This window comes from Coffea arabica, chromosome 1c (genome assembly GCF_036785885.1).
Source record: "Coffea arabica cultivar ET-39 chromosome 1c, Coffea Arabica ET-39 HiFi, whole genome shotgun sequence".
In the NCBI taxonomy this organism is placed as follows: Eukaryota; Viridiplantae; Streptophyta; class Magnoliopsida; order Gentianales; family Rubiaceae; genus Coffea; species Coffea arabica.
In genome coordinates this window covers 51,211,276-51,234,809 of record NC_092310.1, presented here as the reverse complement: position 1 = coordinate 51,234,809, position 23,534 = coordinate 51,211,276, and the positions used below count along the sequence as shown (strand labels likewise).

Genomic DNA, 23,534 nt, shown 5'->3' with positions numbered 1-23,534 from the left:
TACCTACCTAATATATGTCCAGGATAAAATACGAAGGGTGTCCACCAGTGTTTTAACACCTCCCCAAAATTATACGTGCGATAGCGGGTGTCCAGTGGTTTTAAAACGTCCAAATACGTTTTGTCATCCAAATTGGTACAACTGCCCTGCAAAATCATTTACACTATACATGTGGTAAAGATTTTATTTATTTATTTACGTAATCCCTCTCAATCCCAACAGCCAAGAACAACATCTGGATCAGCTAACAAACTTTCTGTAAATATATGCTTCCTTATCGTATCAATCATATTTCCCTCAGAGCTTCTATCTACCAATTTGTCAAAAGTTTCTTTGATAAGCAACGGAGGGCACAAGGTATTTTCGTCCGAAATCGATCATATGATAGTTGGCCAGCACCAGTTCAGAGGCGGCATTATTATAAGAAGGGGTTTTTTCCCTTCATCCAATGGCTACACCTGAGCTTTTTGTTCTTTGAGAAATAATCCAAATGGCATCCCTCGTCTCGAGTTGGTCTTCCGACTTGAAATGCTTGCCTGATAACTATGTGTTACCTGAGGGAAAAAGGCCAGGAATGCCTGTTCCAGTAAGCAATGATATACCAGTGATTGATCTCGGAGACGGACTAGATTACAGCAGAGCTGACATGGTCCAGCAAATCGCGAAAGCTGGTCAGGATTTTGGACTATTTCAGGTTAATCTGTGATTAATTGACTTAGCGCCAAATTCACAAATGTTGTAGCCAGTTTTATTTTTTAGATATCAGGTAATTTGGATTGTATGTAATATGTGAAACAGGTGATCAACCATGGAGTATCAAAGGAGTTGATGGCTGATGCTATGAATGTGAGCAAAGAGTTCTTTGGCATGTCCCCTGAGGAGAAAGCAAAGTACTATATTGACTCCGTTGCATTGGAAGAAAAGGCCGGATGCAGACTCTATACAAGTTCTGGGTATTTTTTGGCTCAAGGTTTCGATTTCTGGAAGGATACTTTGCAACACCCTTGTCATCCTCTGCAAAACCACATCAATTCTTGGCCCGACAAACCTAAGAACTACAGGTAACCATAATTTTTGCCGCATCACATTGGGTTTCAGGATACCTGCTCATTTCTGTCATCTTTACATGGAACTGTTTTTTTTTTTTTTGGGACGGGAAAACTGATAGGATGATGATAGGTATTTGATCAAACTAAGGGGGAGGTCTGAAAAAAAGTAATGAAAAGCTCCCCGGATGCTCGAAAAACTAACATAATCAATTGATTAATTCTATTTTGACTGATGACATGATTAACTTTCCTGTTCAGAGAGGTTATGGGACCATACACAACTCAAGTGAGGAAAGTGGCCATGAAAATTATGGACATGATCTATCAAGGCTTAGGGCTTGAAGCGGACGACACTGAGAAAGAATTCGACAACTATAATTTAGCTCTCTCCATCAACCATTATCCAGCATGCCCAGACCCTGCATTAGCCTTGGGTTGCTGCAGACACTGTGATCCTGCAATCCTAACTCTTCTTCAGCAAGAGGTGTATGGGCTCCAACTAGAAAAAGATGGCCATTGGATTGGCGTTAAGCCCCTTCCTGATGCATTTGTGGTGAACATAGGTTTGTTACTGGAGGTATAGACTTTTATCTTCTCCACAATCAGTTAAAACTTGCCTTTCTCAAAATATGTATGTTCCATATATGATACTTCTCCAAACTTCAGGACTATTTGGGCTCTTCTGCTGCATTTTTGTACAGGTCATTAGCAATGGAAAGCTAAAAGGTGCTGTGCATCGAGCGGTTACAAATTCAGCTTGTTCCAGGAACTCACTTGTGACCTTCGTAGGTTGCCCAACTGATGTCACTATTAAACCTGCAGCAGCGCTTATTTCTCCCACCAATCCACCGCTTTATCGAGCATTCAACAACAAAGACTTTCATGAGTTTGTGTTTGCCAATAACGCTGAATTTGAGGCTGTTATTGCATACTTAAAACTCAAAACCTAAGCCAGAAATTAGCTGTGCTACATTTGTGGAGAAGCCAGAATCAATCTATAATTCCAAGTACTACTGTTTTGGTTGGCCTAAAAAAAAAAAAAAGAAATCTATAATTTCAGGTGGTATGGAACGCCGCCTTAAATAATCGAGCAGCCACTTTCTTTTCAGCACAATGTTCCGTACTAAAAGGAGTTGCTTTTGTATTAAAATAAGACATTCGCATTTTTAAGAGGATTAATAGTGATTTTCGACATAGTATCTCATGTTTTTGCAAACTATTTTGACCTTGATCATTAATTTCAGAGTTTCGGTTTTGTTTTTTTTTTTTTTTTTGTAATATAATGCAAACCCTTGAAGCAACAAGGTAACAAGTATTTTTTTTTGGTAAGATTTTCGCAAATAAAATACAAGTATTTGCAAATAAAAGTACAAGAATACTAAAATGTAAACCCCTTTAGATGAATAAATATTCTGAAGCATATAGCCGTTGCAAAAATTGTAGTATACCAATACAAGGATACGAGCTACACAAAGCTTTATTAATCTATCCCTATGCAAAATTGTAGAACTATAATAAGTATTACTAAATCGACAATGCATCTTCGCGTGTGTAGTACCAAAATCGTGCTATTCAAAGTAGAGATCAAATGACTGTAACCTTGAAGATTAAATGCAGAGTTTCAGTTTTTGCTGGTTCTTGTTTGATGTGATACAACAGTAAACGTTTACATAATTCAACCCTCTCAATTTTTAAGCAAAAGAACCCGAAGATTAACAATATTTCCTACTGAAATTTCGAAACATCTCTTGAAGGCCTTTTACTACTCGAAAAATTCACCTCAATATACCATGACCAAACAAGTACATTGGCAGGTAACAGCACAACAATATTGTAAATAAATCCCTTGAGATAAATAAAAATCCTGAAGCACATAGCAGTTGCAGAAACTACAGTATAACACTATAACTAAGGATCCCAAGATCTCTTAGTATATCACTATGCAAAATTGTAGACCTATAATAATGAGAAGTATTGCTAAATCCCCAATGCATCCGTATGTCTGCAGTACCAAAATCGTGACAATCAAAAGCAGAGATCTAACCACATTTTATTTACCACCATGCTTAGCCTTGGCACGAGACTGTACAGCATTCTTAGAATTGAATGTCCTGGAAAAAAAATTAGAATAAATGTCAATGTCATAGGGACAGAGATGAGGGACAAAGAAAAGGCCTTTAGATGGGGACAAACTTGCTACAGGATTTGCCAGATACTTGACTGCCAGACTTTCCATTTGCAGATGGACTTTTCCCACCTGCATGAATGTAGCAGAATATATGAGAATGAATAATAGTTACGAAAAAGCACCACAATATCAGCTATTCTTTGCTGCCACATCTTTTTGTCCCGAAACAAAAAGTTACTCAGATATATGTGGTTTTAAGCAAATTATGGCTGGAAAATATGAGATGCTGCTTGTGGTCATCCTAAACACAGAGCCTCTACGCAACAAAATCTTTCTTGCTTCGACATGAAAACTATCATTAAAGGAATCTAAAATTTTTTGTACATTAAAAAAAACAAAGGGAAAAAAAACTTGAAACAAGAAATTTATTAAAGATATAGGGCAATCCCCTCGCTTTGCCAGCATAATGAAGCAGCAAAACGGCCATGGAGGCCCCAAAGAAAGCATCAATATGCGCCCATCACACAGAAGTGTGCCACATTTAATGAACCTCTCTCTGTGGAATACCACGCCGCCACTTGTTTTATGTGGTCAGCGCTCGGCCTAAGGCGCTAGATAATGAACGCTAGGTTGATGGTTATTTGACACCTAAAATTTTAGGAGCTTGATTAATTGTTTAATCAAATACCAAAAAAAAAATTTACCCAATATTTGAGGTGCAGCTGATTTTGTTTTCTTTGCTGCCACTGGAACAAGCATCTCCGTAGCAGTTTCAGGTGGTCTTTTCTTCCCAGACTTGGTCTTCAAAAGTTAAAAATAATTCGTGAAGTCAGACATTTATTAGTACTGCAATAATTGAATGTATACTTCAGGTGACACTACCTTTTGAGATACCATATCTTGATTCTCATCGTCGCTGTCTTCTGAGTCCTGAAAAGGATACCAAAGAGCTAATGAATATAAATAAGAAACAAGAAGGTGAAGGGGAACAAAAAGTCAGCAAGCAGATTCTAGAAGAAGAGGATATGTTGACAAGAATTTCTTTCAAGAAACCAAGAGAAAAGACCAAACTGAAGCTAAATAGGAATTCTCAGATGCTTCATAAGCCCTAAGACTACTGCTTCAACAATTTATCAATAAATAACGCACAGAAAACACAAACATGCCACAAGCAGTCAATTCTTCAATCATTACTGCTCTAAAGAAAAGATATGTCAAGACCCACGTAATGACTAGTTGACTACATTCCAGTCTAACTATGGAACTTGAACAAGAATGCATATAAGATGAACATTGTTTCTCTTTTCCTCTTCATTTCCTTCCATTCTTAGAGATGAAAACCATAGTACACAATTCCTCTCATATGGTAAATGGCTCTATGATATCAACTTATTCAGGTCACTCAAATTTCTTTGTCTATTCAGGCACAAAAACATTAGGATTTATAAACACAATATAACAATGGTAACCCAAAAGATTAAGAAATCAATTTTAAGAGAGTTCATAGTGATTTTTTAGGACAAAGTTCATACTGTATCTGCTGAGGCATCACTTGAATCCTCTTCCATCTCACTAATTTCCTCTCCTTCATCATCATCTTCACTAACATCACTGTCATCATCATCTTCATTTGATTCTGTCTTGTCTTTCTTTAGCTCCACCTTCTTCAATATTGACTTTTCCAAGGGCTTGGGCTCAGCAGGAAGAGCCTTATTCGTAGCAGACTTCGGGCCAACATTAGGCTCAAGTTTGGCTGACAAGTTTAATGAGGAATCAATTAATTTGGACCGCAAGAAAAATCATGGTAAAAGTTATCAACAAGCGCTAAAGAGAGCAAAAGCACTGCTAAGTACTAGCTACACCAAAAGCAGAGACAAAATGACTACCATTTTGAAGTTCATCAACTTGATTTTCCTCCTCTTCATCTTCATCGGAGAAATCTTCACCATCTTGTGAGATAAGAAGTAAGATTAGAAACATCATAAGAAAAGAGATGACGTCAATAACCCTATAATGGATAAAAATGGCAAAACTCACCTCTATGGCTTTCGAGTTCAGTGAAGACAGAAAAGATATTGTCAAGGAAATTATACATTTAAGCGAGACAGAAAGCATGCCATGATACCTTTAAATGCAAGATGACTTTTTATTAAAAAATTTCATTGCTTTGAATGCATTAGCATATTCTAAGGACAGATTAGGAGCTTGTAATCAGCGTGAACATGTCATAAACCAAAGTAAAAGGATATCTACTGTCATCATCAGCAATGTATCCAGCGAAGTAGATGCTTCCATCTTTCCAGTCATGTGAGAGCTCAAATTCTCTCTCAAAAACCAAGTCAAACATCAACTGTGGTCTATCCTCTGCTGAAAGAGTCCCCATAACATATTTTTTGTCGCCAACCTTCAAATGAATCGGAACACACTTTGGCCCTTTTCCATCCTTTACCTCACCCAAAGCTGCCTGCAAAAGTTAAAGATACATTTTTTGTCATGAAAGCATGCGTAACTTCCTGTAAAACTAATTAAGTATTCTTCAGACCATTAAACCTATACTCTAGTAAAATGGGTCTATGTAAAAACTTACGACCTGGGAGATGTGAATAAGCCTGAACACTTCAGGTTTGACCTTCAGAGGTTCTCCAGGCTTGACTTCAACACCTGAAAATAGAAGGTAGATATTAAGTACAAAGCAGGCATTTTTTCAAGCAAAATAAGAAAGATTGAATTGTTTTCACAATGAGTAGAAAAAGAAAAACTTTGAATTGTAAGATAAATCATCGGAATGAGAAATAACAATTGCTAGCTCTTAGAATAACCTTATGAAAGTTATTAACATCAGATGAGTTAGCATTAATATCAAAAACAACTTGGTTATACTATACAACTCAGGCACCAAAAAATTTACGGGAATAAAGACTCAATTTCTACCCTGCAAAGGGTCTATAAAAAGGCTGCTCTTCTGTACAATTGAATAAATATCGTGCAACTATCTCATAAGGCACTCAATGGCAACTTTTTTTCCACAAAGACAGCTGATTGAATGATAATTAGAAGTATCCAGGGTTGAAAAAGAACAGCTATCCTGACCTTAAAGCCTGAAAACTAGTCCAACAGAAAGCGAAGCTTACCCCAAAACTCCATTTGCAGAATATGATGGACGGCCAATGGGAGTACGAAGATGAAAAGGGGGATGGAGAGAAGATGAGTCTTCTTCTTTGGTCTGAAGAGTCTAAAGAGGCGGAAAGAAGTGCAGGGTTTAAGCAGGGTTTTAAAGAAGTATACTCAATACCGTATTATAGGGAAACAGGTTTAGTCGCCCCAAATAGCTACGGCCCAATATACAAACCCTAGGGCCTTCTGAGCATTTTTTGGTGTAAGCGTCCATGAACAATAAAAAGTTCCTGGATCACAATTTTTTGGTGTAAGAGTCTCTAAAAAGTTCCTGGAGCACAATTTGTAAACATGGAATAATTATTTTCCTTTCCAGATTCTATTGCAAATTTTTTTGAAGATGCTGTATATTTCTGTAGTAATTTCCCTTTCTAGATGCTCCTAGTAATTATTCCATGTCATTTAAGGTGGTGTATATTTCTTTTTGTTTTCTTCGGTCAACAAGGTAAGTCTTAGATAGGTATTAACTTGCTATAATTCGAGAGGAAGTCATAGAAAAGTGCACTACATATTTTAAGGGGAAAAAATTATGATTTGATTATTTTTTTTAGCATCGAACTTGGAAAATGAATAATATCTCAGGATGCCACCCTAAAATGCACGAATAATATTACTAATTAGATTTATATGTTGATTTTATGTATTTAAGAAGAGGGCTTTTGAAGCAAATGCATCGGTTTCAACTTCGTACATGTATGTTGAACTAGGTACTTAAATTTGTAATTTGGCATATCAAATACGAAAATTAAAATCAAACCATCAATTTAAAGGTGTATGTAGTTTAACCTTAAACAAATGCTTCTTAGCATAATAGACAAAATTACAACAAGTCAAATATGTAATGCTAATGTCCCCGCAAGTAGTCTGATTGGTTCCGTAATTTGATAGTTATCAGGTCTCGTGATCGATCCCCGTGTACTACCTCGCTATGTATCCTTATGGCAAGACTCTACATTGTTTTAGAGGATTAATCCAACTGAAAGACTGGAATATCCCTGAATGAGGGAAAAAACTGTAATGCTAATGCTGTTAATAACAAGTTGAACTTTATGCATTAATAAACGGCTGAGAAAGGTGAAAAATGGTTGTAGATGAGTAAAATGGTTATAGCTTTCATGAAGCACAAGCTATGCAGAAGCATAGTTGTTAGGATCCTGATCTAGATCAAGGCTAACGATCCAAATTGTAAGTAGGATCGAAAATTAGCCTTAAATTAACAAGATCAATGGGGTCATGATCCGGATAGTAGGATCGTACATAGGATCGTACGATCTTACAATCCCGATATGATCCTACTATTTTTAATAAATTAAGTAACAATTTTAGTATTTTGACCATATCTTTGTATAGAAAAATCGAAATTGAGTGCCGTTTGTTGCGTTGTAAACTATATTCAAAGTGCTTTAAATCCATGTAAATAACTAACCCCAATTCCAAACCTAGAAAATTTGACTCATCTTTAAATTTGACTCATATATGCACTAAAATGAATAGATGATCTTTGTTATAGGGTATCATATGGAGCTAGTGTTTGTGTCTTTATTATAATAAATTAATATGGTTTAGAGTCTTTAGAAATGAATTAATACTTTTGCTAATTCTAAGTGGATAAGTGGTGGGTTATAAATTTGAACCCAAAATACACATTTTTTTAGCACAAAATTCTATTCTCAAAATTTTCTTTAATTATTTGTTTATTGTATACCAATTTTTCTATCAATTATTATATAAAAAATGATGTAGCAATCAATCACAAAATCATAGTTAACTAAATGTATTGTGTTTAACTATTTTATTAATAAGATGATTATACACGTATAAAGTCAAATTTTCCATGTATATTGTTCCATAATTGAATTTGGATTTACAACAAGAAAGAACAAGTTGTTTAGTTTAATCAAAATACAATTTGAATATATTATAAGTAGTCCCAAATTTCTCTATGTTTTTTAAATTGTCCGAAATACTTTATATAGCACAATTTTATCCTTAATTAACAATATAATTATATTGATTGCACATGAATTACATTATTTGTCACTATATTTATGAATTGCAAACTTAAAAATTATAAATATAATAATTTATTACATTTTTTGTAGGATCTACTGATGTTACGATCCGATCCTGCCAACCAAAAAAAGGATCCTAGTAGGATCCCGACTTTAAAAACCTTGCGCAGAGAGCAATACAATTTTATCAAAATCCAGATAGAATAAGAGAATTTTCGATAAAAAATTTTAAATATTTCCTAGGCACTAACAAAAAAATTTCAAAACTTGGGAGCCCACTGCGACTTGGGCCCCCTACTAGCATTACCCTTAGGTTTACTAACAAAATTTGGGCTTTAAAGATGTCAAACTTCCCGGCGGCCTGCTGCCTGCCTCGGAATCCAGCGGAAGAAATTCAGGGCGGAGAGTATTCTTAGAATTGAAGTACCAAAAACTAGGCATCAAATGACTGGCATCATTTTCCCTTGGTCCAACTTGAAAGTCAGCAATTGGCCAACTCAAAGTTGGGTTGAAGATTAGGTTTAAAAATTTCTTCCTCTCTATTGTTGAAAAAAAAAAAAATGACTGGCATCATTTACATGTGATTTTTTTTGCTAGTATATATCAAATGAATCGTTGCTACTTGCTACCATTCAACTTTGCAGAAAATACGAGGAAAATCCATTTTTTTCCCAAGTACTAATTTTTTGCTTTTGCATTCATGCATGAATAACTATTTCTCCAATCTTGGAAAGAGTGTTCATTTGTTTAGCACTTTCGCAACTTAGTAACTTAGAACTTGATCGTTTTGTTTAATTCACGAACACAGTAAAAATTAGAAGCTGTCGTCCGTCGGTCTATAAAATTGTTGGACCAGATTGTAATTTTGTAAATGAGTAAAGTAGAAAGAAGGATAAGGACTCAATACAGTTGTGTTTTGTGCGATTTTATTTCGTCATTGTACATGTTTAAATTTTGGGCAAATTCCACTTTACCCCCCTGTGGTTTAGCATTTTTTTCACATAACCCCCCTATGGTTTCAAAAACTATACATAACCCCCTTATGGTTTGGATTAAAGTGTCAAAGTAACGGAAATAGTCACTTGTAACGGCGTCACCTAAAATGTCAAAAATACCCTTATGTAATGTTGAAATTTATGTATTAACCAAGGGGGGTTATGTGTATGTTTTGAAAATCATAAGGGGGTTATATGGTAAAGTATTAAACCATAGGAGGGTTATATGGTAAAATATAAAAATCATAGGGGGTTAATGTGTCATGTATTTATAAGGGTAATTTTGACATTTTTAGAAGTTCCGTTACGAGTGGCTATTTCCGTTACTTTGACACTTTAATCCAAACCATGAGGGGGTTATGTATAACTTTTGAAACCATAGGGGGTTATGTAAAAAAACGCTAAACCACAGGGGGGTAAAATGTAATTTACCCTTAAATTTTTTATGTATAAATACATCATAACATTGCATTAAATATATGTCAAATATTTTTATTTATATGGATTAATCTTATATACACTATTAGTGTATACACTATTATGATTGGATAAATGACACATGAGCAAAATTCGAATTAGGATCACGTGGGACGCTGTACTCTTTTGCCACGTGATCGAAGGCCACTAGCCGCTCGTACACGTGTCTCTAGTTTGAATGACAAGGATAGCGATGAGCACTAGGTCCAATCCATTATTGTCGAAAATATTATCAACTTATTTCAAATTTTTGGCCAGCTAAGCGGACCCTTTATCCCCTCACGTGCCGACAATGATATTGTATACACTGACAATATATATAAAATTTACTCTATTTACTCAGAATACAATAATGTAATATAACTATGCACTAAATAATGTAAAAAGCACAACAATTGAATTGAACCGTCTCAATCGACCCCTCTCTCTTTCCGGGAAGAAGAGGATTATCTTATAGACTAATAACAAGTTCATGTACGCAAATCACCTCTTTGAATGGCTCCATCCGCGTATAACTTATTGGGATGTATCCCAAGTACACCTAGTGCAAAAGCAATTTAAGAGGTAGTTTAACTTATTTGGTACTTCCGCGTGGCATAAGCTGTGAACCCCGCTGTGCTAGGCTGCTAGCACAAAGCGTGGTAGCTTCTTAGCAATTGATACTGGAAAAAGCATGAATGAAGAAATGACCAGGCAAGTGAGTTGTCCAAGGAATAGGGTCTTGTCCTCTCCATTGCGTAACTTATTTTAGTTTCATATTGTAACTTGTAAGAATCTATATATGACTTGTTAATTGCAACGTTTAGAGAAGCTACACGCTATTTGAATAACTTGAAAAAGATCAAGAGAAGATATATTTACACAATAATTTTGTTGCCCGTTTCTTGAGGCTGGAAAATCAATGCTAATTGCCGAGGACCTCATCTATTAAAGACTGCCTTCTTCCCAATTCAGCTATAAATTTACACACAAATTTTAGGCCTAAATTTTCAAATTGGAACAGCAACACAAAGCTAGAGGGCCCTAACTAACTACTAAAAAATAAGGCTCTGTGACATTTGATTTCACAGCATAAATTCCATAAACTTGAGCCAAGGCAGCCCGAACTTGGGAGTAGCCCGTTCAGCTTGCCCCTTACAGCTCGAAGACGACGCCGTTACTGCACCATCACTTTCCGTGCCGCCGCACTTTTTGGGGCACAGAAAGAAATTCCTTGACCCCAATGCCATCAGCTTCTCGTCCCTATTCAAACCTGCGGGACACCGAAGGAATGTCAGTACACCCGGCCAATAATTACCTGACACGTGTATGCTCTGGAAAACGCCCCTCCGTCGTAAATTAAATGGTGAGTATTTAGTTGGGTTAAAAAAAAAAAAAAAAAAATCGACGGCTGGGATTTTTCGCTTACTTTCTAAGCTAAACTGAGAGTAATGAAGATCGAATCCGGAAGGTTCATTGGCTGCCAGAATCGGACGTCGGCCTTCCTTGGAGTACTGCCGGAGAGCCGCCGCAATGAGCTCCTCCACCGTTGATTCCGGCGACATCACCACCTGAACGGGTCCCAGGCTCCTCTGAATCGTCACGTTGAGGAGAAGCTTCGTGAGCTTCAGAGGCCGGGACACTTCCTCATACGAAGAGCTCTTCTGGACAACTTCCTTACCGGACAGCAAGTCCGGCACCGTTCTTGGCCTCTGCAACAACGACATCTGTCCAACTTTTCCAGCTGAAACACTCCCGGCGTGAAACGATTGCGCTTTCTCGGCCAATTTTCCCTTCCTATTCTTCTCCCCGGTTCCTTTCCGATGATTACTCTTCGCCGGAGAAGGCATCTCAACAGGATATTCGAACTCGGAATAGATACGTGTATATGTATGTATAATTATTTAATATATGTACACTATAAAGCTGGTGTATTGGTCGGAAAGTTGGGTTACCTCAGGCGGCGGTAGCGGAAGAAACGGACGCGGGGGAAGCCGAGAGCTGGAGACGAGAAGACGCTCTCAGATTCCCGGATTCCGGCGGCTATCATAACCGGGAGTGGCAGACCTGTAATTAGCAAAGAAAGCAAAGGCCTAAGAGAAACGACGATTTCTGTTGAGGGCTGAATTGAAGGGAGTGAATGGCCAGCCAGAGGCCTATAAATATATGGAAATTGCTGGAGGAAGATAAGAAGGAAGGTGGTTCATTGATTTTTCATTTTTTTAATCATTGATTAACCTGGGACGGGATTGACCGGTTCGACAAAAGAGCTAGTCAATAATGGGATGCCAGGATGGGCCAAGTTTCTCTCGTTTGGAAAAAAAAAAATAATAATAATAATAATAATGGGATGAGCCATGGGGTGATTAGCTGCACCCGGTCAGGAAATAGATTAATTACATTCACCGGCTATTGCCCGTAATCTTTTGAGTTGATCAGTGACAGATTTTCTGAAATATTGAACTAATCAATTGCTGTTTTTTTTGCTCTAATTCAGATTACGACAGGTGACAATATTGATAAACTTTAACAGGTGAAGGTTGGTTTAAAAAAAAATGTATAAGATTTAATGTTGTATTAACGTTTGAATACGGTCTAAATATTAATAAGCGATCACATTTAAGAGAAGATATTGTTAAATGATAAGTTAAATTTACTGCATCCAATTCGCTGCTAGCATGCTTTAGGCAATAATTTTTATATGTCTTGTCCAAAGCTAAGGCATCAAGTTTGATTGCGAAAATTTTCACTTTATGCCTATGGAAAACGCAATTTACTTGAGCACCATAAAAACAATATTGAAAATTGCTGAAAACTTTATAGTTTAAAATATTTTGAAAATAGTTTAGCACAATTATTTTGAAAATTATAGTTTAGTCTTTTAAAATATTTTAAAAGTAATACTGTTGAAGAGTTTTTAGATAATACAATAATATATTTTTTTCGTTACAATAGGTACTTGCAAAAGATTTTTTTTTTTTTTTTTAAAAAAAAGCGAAATAGCAATACAACGCATACAATCATGATACACTCCACCACAGATAAGTCTAAAACTCGAATACATGCATAAGTGCATAAATTTTAGGATTAGTGCACTTAACCACTATCATGTGAGGGGAAGGGATGGCTCGAATGATTTTGAGGGAGACATGATAAGTAAGAGATTTCGGATTCGATTCCTCCCATTTACATTAAAAAAAAAAAAGTTGAAATAACCACTATCAAACGGGGCAAAGCTAACAACAGTCTGTCCGGGTTGAGTGAGGACTCTTTAGGTCTTAGTAGCAGTTCGCTTGCTTAAGGTTGTTATCCCACATCGAATGTTGGGGGGGGGGGGGTTGGGGTAGTTTATAAGTCTCCTCAGGAACCACAAGAGTTACCGGCTTTTGTGGTTTCCTGTGGAATTAAGTTTGTAAAATGCCAAAAAGTCACTTCTGGCTTTGGAAAAAAAGACAACAGCCTGTCCGGGTTGAGTGAGGTCTCTTTAGATCTTAGTAGCAACTCGCCTGCTTAAGGTTGTTATCCCACATCGAATGTTGGGGGGGGGTTTGGGGTAGTTTATAAGTCTCCTCAGGAACCACAAGAGTTGCTGGCTTTTGTGGTTTTCTGTGGAATTACGTTTGTCAAATGCCAAAAAATCACTTCTGGCTTTGGAAAAAAGCAGGGCAAAGCTAAAGACAACCATATGATGTCGATTTGAAAAATGCATCTACGTTTTGGTTACTTCACACAACCGGATATTTACATGCTTTGTCATGTCGTTTGTCATATTTTTATGTTTACACATGCTTAGATTGTGTTTGGATTGCATTTTCCGTCATTTTTCATGGAAAAAATACTGTAGCGATTTGATATATGTGAGGGGAAAAGGTGATAAGGAAATGTGATCACGTAAAACGACAATATTTTTCGATGGAAACAAGCAATCCAAGCATGGCCTTAAATTCGGCTGCACGACGTATAATATTGATTCAATTTTGAGATTTTCATTATGCATAGCTGTCGCTGTCCTGCATTCAACATCTCTAAGAAAAACAAAACATCTTTTTTTAAAAAAAAAAATTCTGAGCCATTCACTAAATTTGCAAATTTAGATGTAGAATAGAATCCACTAATGCAACCACAAAAATAGAAAAAAGATCTTCGAATGCGATGGTGATGCAAACCTAATCGACTCATGCTTGTGGACACGAGGCACGCTTTTATGTGGAGGAAGGCTATTTGGAGACAGTGAAAGAAGGCTGCGTTGTTCGAACTTCGAAGGAAGGGATAATCGGATTTCATTTTGCCCTTCCTGCGAAAATACTAGTCACTGTTGACTGACTGGGGAGTGATAACAAGTGGCTACGCTCCACGTGTGACTGACTGGAGTGGTGGTATATAACGTCACGTATTATTGGTCTGCTAAACGCCTCTTGGCATCATTATTAGCAAGCAAAAGCAAACAGATTCCATACATACTCTACCGCCCGCGCCAGCCGCGTAGAATTGACACGGTCCTCACGTGTCCGTCACGCGGTCATTGTGTTAAATAGGGATTTTAGTCAACTCGTGACAAGAATAATTGGTTTGAGTGATGGAATTGAATGAACGGTGATGCTTCTACTCCTTTTCTCTCGTGGAATGTATGCAAATTAAATACTCCCTCCGTCCCGTTTTGTTAGTTTTGATTTTTTTTTCACACAAATTAAAAAAGTGTAATTAATTTGGTTGGAAACATAAATTTAGATTAATAATTTCCTAAAATACCCTTATGCTAATTACGATGCCAATTAATATCAGCTACAACTAATGGGTTGGTATTGGAAAAGCTCAATATATTTAATGTAGTGGGTTAGTATTTAATAACAATGTATTAATAACAAGATATTTAATAAGGGTATTTTAGACAATTTGAAAGATTTCTACATTTCTTAATGGGAAAGTGGATTACAATTTGGGACAGACGAAAAAGGAAAACAAGACTATCAAAGTGGGACGGAGGGAGTATAATAGTATATGCTTTTCTTGCTTAATTAAAGCCAAAATTCTCTTAATTGTGGCTTTTAAGTACTACAGGTGATCCTTCAAAACATTTGTGGATATGAAGACAATTTGTTGGATACTCACGTGCCGATGTTAAGTAATGAAACGGACTACTCAGATTTAGGATTCAGGGCACGGAGACCACTTTTCATTTCGGTGCCAACGTTCACGTCACTATTTGCATTAATCCCCTTGTCTGGTTGAGGACAATTTGAGACTAAAAGCCAATTCAATTCAGCAATCAAACAAAAATGGGGGGAAAAAAAACACCAAAAACAATCAACAAACGCGCGACAAGGCACTAATAAGCAATACATGAGGTTATTAATTCAGTAGAATAAGCAAAATCAAAGATGCTTCTTCGTGTTTGAGAGAGACATTTGTTAATAGGCAAGTCCCGTCGTAGTTGCCTTCTGTCTTGAATTCACGAAAGCTGTGCTGGGACCTCAACTGGTGGCAGCTGCCCAGCTTGGCCAATCCATCCAATCTAAAACGCTCTCAGGAGTGGAAGGAGGCAAAATTTAATGCAGCATTTTACTTTTCAGTAGAATATTTGCTTAGATTGAAAGTTTTGACTAGTAAAACGTAAATTAGTTGGGAACTTGAATTTTGAGTGATCTAAGATTGCCGTCTCCAACTTCGCCTTTGACACGCTGTACCACCGCCAACTACGGCTGCAAACGAATCGAGGTTGACTCGCGAGCGGCTCGAGTCGAGCTCGAAGTCGAGCTTAAAATATTAAACTCGTTAGCTCGCGGCTCGCAGCTCGAGTATATATATATATATATATAATATTTTTTATTTTAAGTATATATATATTTTTTATTTTCTTATTTTAATAGTAAAATTACATATATATTCTTAATATTTTATTATTTATTAAGAAAAAGTATTATTTTATTTATTTTTTAAAAAATAAAATAATTATTTTTTATTTTTTTTCGAGCTCGAGCTCGAGTTTGAGTTTGATAAAATTTAGTCGAGACTCGGTTCGATTAGCCTAAAATTCGATTCGACTCGGTTCGTTTACAACCCTACCGCCAACAACGTCGTACTCCTATTATTTTTGTCGTCGTCAAGGATCAAGGGTCAAGGGCCAAGGCTGGAATTTCCGGGACCTTTTCTACTTCAAATAATGCACATAGCTCAGACGTACCCGGGAGAAGCCACAAACCAACTAGGATGGATGTTTCTTTTTTTACAATGAAAATGGAAAAAAAGAAAAGGGATTGGTCAAATTCACACCCCTGATGTATAAAGTAGTTGTAATCAGAACGGACATAAAAAAAAAAAAGGGGGAAAGAAACTAGTAGCCAAGTTATCCTATTTAATTGCTTCATCCCTTTAATTGGCCGCCACAATTTTTGTAATGTTGCTATTGTCCAATGTTTCTCCATTAACACCATTGTGATTACAGTTAAATTTCAAAGGACCCACAGTTTAGCAGAATTGTTGTGACAGATGGTGGGATGCCATTGGACGGATAGCCACATGTAAATTAATTTGATGGTAAAGCCTAAATTTCGCCATTGGACACAAAAATATCTTCTCGCCATGAGCATTGTCATATGCTAATTGACAAATTTGAAAGATTATTTTGCGGTAAGACGACTCAATTATTATTATTATTATTGTTATTATATATATGTGTATATATGTACACACACATACATATACATGCATGTATACATGCATACATACATACACACACATATATATTATATTATATACACGCATGCGCACACGGATGGATCAGATTACTATATTTTTCAATATTACTTTGAATACGACTTACTATATTTATCAGGATTACGTTGAAGACAAATATTGTGACATGAACCTTAGCATGCAACTCTTTAAAAATTAAACCAGTCAAGAACAAAAAGTTGTACACCCTCGTCTTTAAGCGATTAGTTTTATCATTCCCTCTTTCTTTTTCTCCTTCCAAATACTGATAAAAGAGAATTTGTAAGAAATTTTTTTTTTTATTTGGGGTAAGCTAAGATTGTGAGAAAACATGGGTGATCTAATCTGATTGGATCAGTTGAGGAAGGTCAAACAAACAGGATAAGCTTGAGATAGTAGTATCTTAGTTTCAGAAAAGCGAATTTTTTCTCGTATTGGATTCAGAAAAAGGGGGAAAAAAGGAAATAAGAAAGAAATAAGTCCAATTCTATTATGTTGCTTGCTAAGATGAGAGTGTACATTTTACTAGTAGCGAAAGTGATGGATGCTCTAGCATCTAGATAAGCATGCTTGTTTAAAACAGTCTGTTGTTAGCAATTGTTATGTCATCTATGAAAACGATCTCCTAGATCAATACTAGCTAGCTAGAAGCTGTACAAATTTTTTTTTTTTTTTTTTTTTGGGGAAGCTAGGAAAACAGTGTCTTTCAGTTGGATTTGATGGCAAAGTTGATAGTGATAAATAGACTGAGAATAGCAACTGAACTCAATTAATTAAGAAGAAGAAAAAATGTGTGAAGATGGGAAAGGAAACCTAATTACCACTCAACGGTTTAGAGTGGGCTTCTTGATAAATTTACTTGGCTCATTAGAGATTTTGAAGAAGATAATAACAATTGGATAGGAGTTTATTTGAGATAATTACTATAGCACTTTTTGTGATGTGATGTATATATATGAGATAAAAAGGTAATTGAAAATTGTGAAACAAATTATTTTATTTCAAAACATTTCAATCCAAACACACTCATTAATGAAACACGACAATAACTTCACTAATATAAGTGCCTTCCCTTACAGAATTATTTTTTTTTTAAAGTGCTTTAATCTGATCATATTATAAATCACAGAATATGGTAGACCAAACTATTTATCAGGAAGTCCTTAATGGGAACCTAACCCTAATAATCTTCAATATATATATATATAAATATCTTTTTGTTGTCAATTTTCTTTGATATGATTACAGAAAATCCATGTTGGTAGGATCACTACATGCGGATTATAACCAAACAACTATTATTATAACGAATAACTCACAAATAGTGAGAGAAAGATTAATTAACACATAGCTATAGTTAGGATAAACTCACATTTCGTAAGACTTGAATTCATAATTTTTAATTTTTAGAGTTTCAATTTTAGCTAGCTACTAAATTAAGGCCTAATCAGCTTGCGCATTAGTAATATGATTCTCATCCTTTCCTTTGTAATTGTTCATGGAAACACTAGGTAGGAGATGAGGAGATGTGAGATAATAAACTGTTTTTTTTTTTTTTTTTAAACTAAGGCGGGACCTAAGAAGGATAAATTAGTGTCGATCACATATTGCTAGACATAAACAGTAAAACCAGATATTTTCTGAGGATGCATCATCTGCAACATAAATTATGTTGAGGTAAAAAAAAGTTGTCCACTATAATAAGTGACATAGTTCGAATTATGGCCCTTAACTCCTTTTCAAACACATAATTCAATTGTAATGGTGACGCTAGCATGGAATTGGAAGTCCATTGCATTCAATAGCGATACCGTTCCGGGACGATTTCATAGTTCCGGTTCCATCATCGCCTGTTTCAATAGTTTAACTTGAAAAAAATGACAGGCCCACAAAAATTTCCCTTTAACTAAGCATTTTTTTCCGAGAAAACTATGGATAATATCAAAATAATGATGTTATATGTGTGCATCTGGGCAGGTCAAGACAAATGTAGAATACTTTCTTTCAAAAGAAACCAAAAAAAAAAAAATGCTTGTAGAATATTACAGATAATTGATCAGTAATTGATAAAATAAAGAAATCAGTGGATATGATAAGTTGATGACACTGCCACTTGGTAATATAAGTATGCCTAAATACAGACACCTTGTAAGATGATGATAACTATCCCTTTGAAGTATATCATAGCAGGATAAATATAAGTATCAAGAGAATGATTGCGGACGTAATAATTTATTGGTTTTCCTGGTCTAGAAATTAACCCAGCAGTTAAGTTTTTTTTTTTTTTTTTCATTCATTGTTTTTGCCCTTTTCCCTTTGAAATGCAAATAAAGAGATCTCAGACACAGGGAGATCAATGCCAGCCTGAAAATAGACGATGACTTTGTACTTTTGTAGCATAGCGGTACAGACTACAGAATTCTTGAAGGTTGAATTGGGTGGAATTAGGAATTAGAGATCAATTTGGGCTTCTCTTTTTTGCATGGTTTGGTAGAATTAGGAATTTCGATATCAATTGTGGCTTGCTTTGTCTGATGCAAGTCTATTTTCTGTGAGCTTGCTTTCATGTTCTCATTCCTAGCAACCTAATTATGTCAAGCAGTTATTAGCAAACCTACACTATGTCATCCCACCTGTGTTATCATGTAATGAGAACAAATATGGTTATTCTGTGCTTGAATGAGAACCTAACATTATTGTTTTTGACCCTTCATTTTTATCTTACCTAGCAAGGGAGCTCAAAATTACTCCCGTGATCATATGAAGGAAATGGTAAGTATTTATAGTCAAATAACACCTGAGTTATACTTGAGGGTAAGATAGGAGAGATTGTAAATAGGAGGATGTGAGTTCAAAATCTTCCATTTACCAAAAAAAAAATTTTTTTTTTGAGTTATACCGAGTAGCTGCATCACTTTATTTTTCAGTTTCAAATTCTATTAAAACTTTATTATATAACATCATTTTATTTTTCAGTTTCAAATTCCATGTAAAACTTTATTATGTAACATAATTAGACGTTAAAGAATATATAATACCACTAATTGCTTAACATGCACCAATAACCAATAAGTCCCAATAACACACGCAAAGAATATTTATGGTGGGAGATCGAAATCAAGAATGACTAAATGGGAAGAATTATCCTTTTCAAGGTAGCTTGTACATCCTCATAAGAGGAATATAAACAAAAACAAAAAAACAAAAATCTTCCGTCCCTTCTTGAATTACATAAATGTCTTGAAGAATCGAGCAGAAAATTAAAGGCTAACTACAGACCATTTGAGTAGTACACGCAAGAATTAAAAAGTTGATTAGACGTGCGTTTGTATTAAGGGTCATAAGATTATATGATTAATGTCTTACATGTTATTAATCGTACTACTAATTAATTAGCACTTGGCATCATTAATTTGTACTAAGAATGTTGTGTATGGTGCAGGTACTGTGTATTAGTTCGTACTTAAGAGGCAATTAATATCAGGGGAAAGTATTAGACTATTAGGAATAACCAGAGGGCCATGGAGTGCATGCCCAGTGAAGGTTGGAAATCCTTAAACATGTGAAGATTATAAATCTATAATGGGACAGGAGTCCTCCCCCCGCCGGGTCCCCTTTAGCCAACTTGGGTTCATAATCCAATTATATGAACTTTCCAAGCAGTTGCATATTTTGTCTATCTGCCAGTTACTTACAACCCTTGATAGAATTAGAATGTGACCTGTCTGGATATATACTTGGCTGTGCTTTGGCTTGAGATATTACCTAACTATTTTTGTTGAATGATTTTTCGATCAGCACTTTATTTAAGCTTGTCCAGGTAGAACAGGAGGAGGAAATGCCAGTTTTTGCGCATGTATGATGCGAATATGAACTCATTTCGTGGTTGATAATGGTTGGGTGCATATGCTTGTTTAATTGAGTAAATCTGTCGGAGTAACCCATGAAGTAAGGAGGATGGCATGCCAAATTTCAAGGAATAGACCTCAAAATGAGCTAATGTAGAATAATATGCAGTCATTAATTAAGGCTAAACTTCTATTGAAAATGAAAGCATATCTATACTTATATTTAGACTGGAACCTGCAAAAGTAGCATCCAACTAATGTGCAGATTTGCTTGGCGAAAGAGAACTGAATTTCAAACTAGACATCCAGTGCCTAATCTTTTAGCTAGGCTAGTTTTTCTTGATCAGGAATTGGAAATGAAATCTCTAGCATCCAATATTCATATGTTGATTTGTTCATTAGTATGGTGCTATCTAAATCTCTTCAATTATGAAGTTGAAAAAAGTCATATGTATAGATTCCAATTCTATCATTATGCAAGCTATGTACTATTGTTGCCTAACAAAGACAAAAAAAAAAAAAAAAAAAAGAAGGAAATGTCAAGCTACTCTCAATGTTTTGGATAGACTAGGTACGTATTTCAAAAGCGAATGAAAGGTTGGAGGAAAACGGACGGTTTGGCAATCTCACCAACTTGAGTTTCTTGAATATTCATCTTCACTGCAAAATTTCTAATTGCAGTCGGGAAAGCTGCCAAATTTTGAGGACTGAATAATTCATGTTCTAGACATGACTTTAGTTCTTGGTACCGTATTTTAGTAGAACAAGTTTAAGTTAAGAGTGTGGTTAATTAGTGATTTCATAGCTGTCAAGGAATCGTTAAAACTTGTTGAGTGCCGCAATTTAGATGCTAGATAATGAATTGTAAGATGATTAATAAAGTGTATTGATGATTATTCAACAACGATAATGGGTTTTAATTAGTCAACTTTGCTTTTATTTAATTAGAATTAGAGTTCAGATTTATCTGTGATCAAACGAACTTTTATTTACCTGAGGCTAAAATTATTGTGAATTTTTCTAACAGGTGCCCTGCCTCGTTAACACACCTAACATTCATCTACCTTCTTTTATATTTATTTACTTTTTTTCTAATTAATCCTATATATTTAAAAATACAATACCTAAAATATATCTTAACGGGTGCCTTGAACGGACCGAATTATTATTAATATAAACTTCCAACCTAGAAATCTAAGTATATTTTAAGACACCCAACTATGGTAGCATGATACTGCCATATGCCACGGCTAGGTAGTTCTATACCATGCATAAAACAGAAATAAACATGATTTCATCATTTTTGGATTTTTTTGGCCTCATTTCGGATGAATCATTGAGCATTAAATATGAAAATTATGAAAGTTTGCTGAGAAAAGTGCCCCTTTTTTTTTCTGTGTATTTGTTTGTCAACTGCCACCACCTTTAGGAAAAAGTTGGAGGATTATTTCATGACCAGTCTCTTAAAAAATAGAGAAGTGAACTTTGGACTTTTGTGATCAAGAAAAAGTAGGCAGCTGTGTAAATCTGATTAGACATGCAAACACAGAACATGAAATGCTTTGCTTTACCATTACAGTTTACAACGCAACCTTTGAGCCTCAGAAGCAAACAAATACAGGAATCATCTGCAAAAAAGACAATAACAATTGACAAACATACGCTGGGTTTAAACAATGTAAAATTCAAAAAAAAAAAAAAAAAAAAAAAAAAAAAGGACTGCAGGCTTTGGTGTTTAGGATTTTTTGAAGCAACCCAAAAATGAGGTGGGTACCTAAGATATCTACGTTACATCCAAGACCCACCAGCAAAATAGTAAGCTTATTGTTCTCAAATAGATGACTTCTTCTTTATTTTGTCGATGGAGCAAGTGGAATATACATGGAGCCCGGGGATCCTATCTAGAATTAATGATGGTGGTATGCCACTTGGAGTTGGCCTATATACATATATCTGATATAATTTGCAGTAAATAATTATTTGTTATTAGGAATAAATTGTATATTTTTTATGCGTCTGTCTAATGGGTACCTATTGAGTACTCGTTAAGATATATTTCGAATGTCATATTTTTGAAAATATAAGATTAATTAGAGAAAATAAATACAATGGAAGGTATGCAAGATTAAATAGGAAAAATATAGAAATGCAAGAGAAGGCAATAATTGTCAGTATGTGTATATACATGGTAGCTTAATTATGTGTATTTTTTTTTTAGGATGTGTTAACTAGTATTCAATGAGAAGTCGTTAGAGAGACGCATTGTTATTGCTTATTATTTCTAGTTATCTTCATAAGTGATTGTTAATGAGTTAGTTGTTCCCTCAATAGAAATAGGGATGTCGTAGGATGTCATAATTCTTTATGGTATAGGACCCCAAAAAAAAATAAAATAAAAAAAAATAAAAAAGAGAGAAAAGGAGAGAGATTAGTTGAAAATTCAAATTTATCAAGAACCAACCAATCAAGCTACAAGTTTCCATCCAAATTTCATTTTCCAGCTGCAGCCTGGTTTTCTTTAATGCTGCTTGGATGTCCCATATAAGTATGTGACCAGACGTGATTTTGAAGAATCCCTCAATCATTGTGAGATAACCACAGCACAATACAAGTCTCAGGTTTCTCTCCCGTCAAGTCTTAGCATTTTACGACTGAATCAATTAAGGCAAGTCTAGTGATAGATAGATATATGCATTGAAATTGACTTAGCCCTTCTTTTATCTTGGCCAGAAAGACCACAAAAAACTTTGATCATCCCTAATTTCCAAAACATAGTTAATATTAGGTAGATTGATTGTTACAATTTACATATTAATTTTTTACATTATGATGTTTCTTCTTCTTCTTCTTCTTCTTTTTCCTCCTTTAACTCTAATAATTGTTGTAGACCAATTGATGGGTGAAGTTGAATGCTAATTTTTGAATGCAGTGGCGGATTTAAGGTAGGGGCACTGGGGCCACGGGCCCCACTATCCCCCTTAAATTCCTATAATACCTATATAATTTTGATACAATTTCAAGTGTACTCCCAGAGGTTTTTTTACGAAGGAAATGAAAGAATTACGTGATTCTCTAAGTTAGTTCATGATTCATGAACTAATATTTTAAAAGGATATATAGGCCACAAAGTTCCATTTGAAATAAGCTAAAAAAAAAAATTT

At 35.3% G+C, this 23,534-nt stretch overlaps 3 protein-coding genes across 3 annotated transcripts; 1 reads left to right on the top strand and 2 right to left on the bottom strand.

Annotated features, from left to right (window-relative positions):
* Positions 1-377: 377 nt before the first annotated feature.
* On the top strand, positions 378-2,248 carry LOC113726938 (hyoscyamine 6-dioxygenase-like). The gene is made up of 4 exons (XM_027250862.2): positions 378-694; positions 799-1,061; positions 1,308-1,626; positions 1,751-2,248. Exons 1-4 carry the CDS (start codon positions 491-493, stop codon positions 1,997-1,999), a joined length of 1,035 nt encoding a protein of 344 aa, XP_027106663.1. The 5' UTR covers positions 378-490; the 3' UTR covers positions 2,000-2,248.
* Positions 2,249-2,778: 530 nt separating this feature from the next.
* On the bottom strand, positions 2,779-6,452 carry LOC113726927 (histone deacetylase HDT2-like). The gene is made up of 10 exons (XM_072076273.1): positions 6,309-6,452; positions 5,768-5,838; positions 5,422-5,641; positions 5,215-5,229; positions 5,064-5,126; positions 4,710-4,930; positions 4,060-4,107; positions 3,882-3,978; positions 3,243-3,306; positions 2,779-3,160 (listed from the first exon to the last, which is right to left on the bottom strand). The coding sequence occupies exons 1-10, from the start codon at positions 6,319-6,321 to the stop codon at positions 3,100-3,102; spliced, it is 873 nt and encodes a 290-aa protein (XP_071932374.1). The 5' UTR covers positions 6,322-6,452; the 3' UTR covers positions 2,779-3,099.
* Positions 6,453-10,636: 4,184 nt separating this feature from the next.
* Positions 10,637-11,952, bottom strand: LOC113726911 (uncharacterized). The gene is made up of 2 exons (XM_027250832.2): positions 11,244-11,952; positions 10,637-11,087 (listed from the first exon to the last, which is right to left on the bottom strand). The coding sequence occupies exons 1-2, from the start codon at positions 11,662-11,664 to the stop codon at positions 10,900-10,902; spliced, it is 609 nt and encodes a 202-aa protein (XP_027106633.1). The 5' UTR covers positions 11,665-11,952; the 3' UTR covers positions 10,637-10,899.
* Between the last annotated feature and the right edge of the window lie 11,582 nt (positions 11,953-23,534).

Bases quoted from the DNA above. Each gene is read 5' to 3' on its own strand.
- LOC113726911 (XM_027250832.2), bottom strand. From the start codon at position 11,664: ATGCCTTCTCCGGCGAAGAGTAATCATCGGAAAGGAACCGGGGAGAAG. The intron at 11,088-11,243 runs GTAAGCGAAAAA...GGTGTCCCGCAG, and splicing joins CTCTCAGTTTAGCTTAGAAA to GTTTGAATAGGGACGAGAAG.
- LOC113726927 (XM_072076273.1), bottom strand. The intron at 4,931-5,063 runs GTAGTCATTTTG...TAAACTTGTCAG, and splicing joins AGTTGATGAACTTCAAAATG to CCAAACTTGAGCCTAATGTT. The intron at 3,979-4,059 runs GTAGTGTCACCT...TAACTTTTGAAG, and splicing joins AAGATATGGTATCTCAAAAG to ACCAAGTCTGGGAAGAAAAG.
- LOC113726938 (XM_027250862.2), top strand. From the start codon at position 491: ATGGCATCCCTCGTCTCGAGTTGGTCTTCCGACTTGAAATGCTTGCCT. The intron at 1,062-1,307 runs GTAACCATAATT...TTTCCTGTTCAG, and splicing joins GACAAACCTAAGAACTACAG to AGAGGTTATGGGACCATACA. The intron at 1,627-1,750 runs GTATAGACTTTT...ATTTTTGTACAG, and splicing joins ACATAGGTTTGTTACTGGAG to GTCATTAGCAATGGAAAGCT.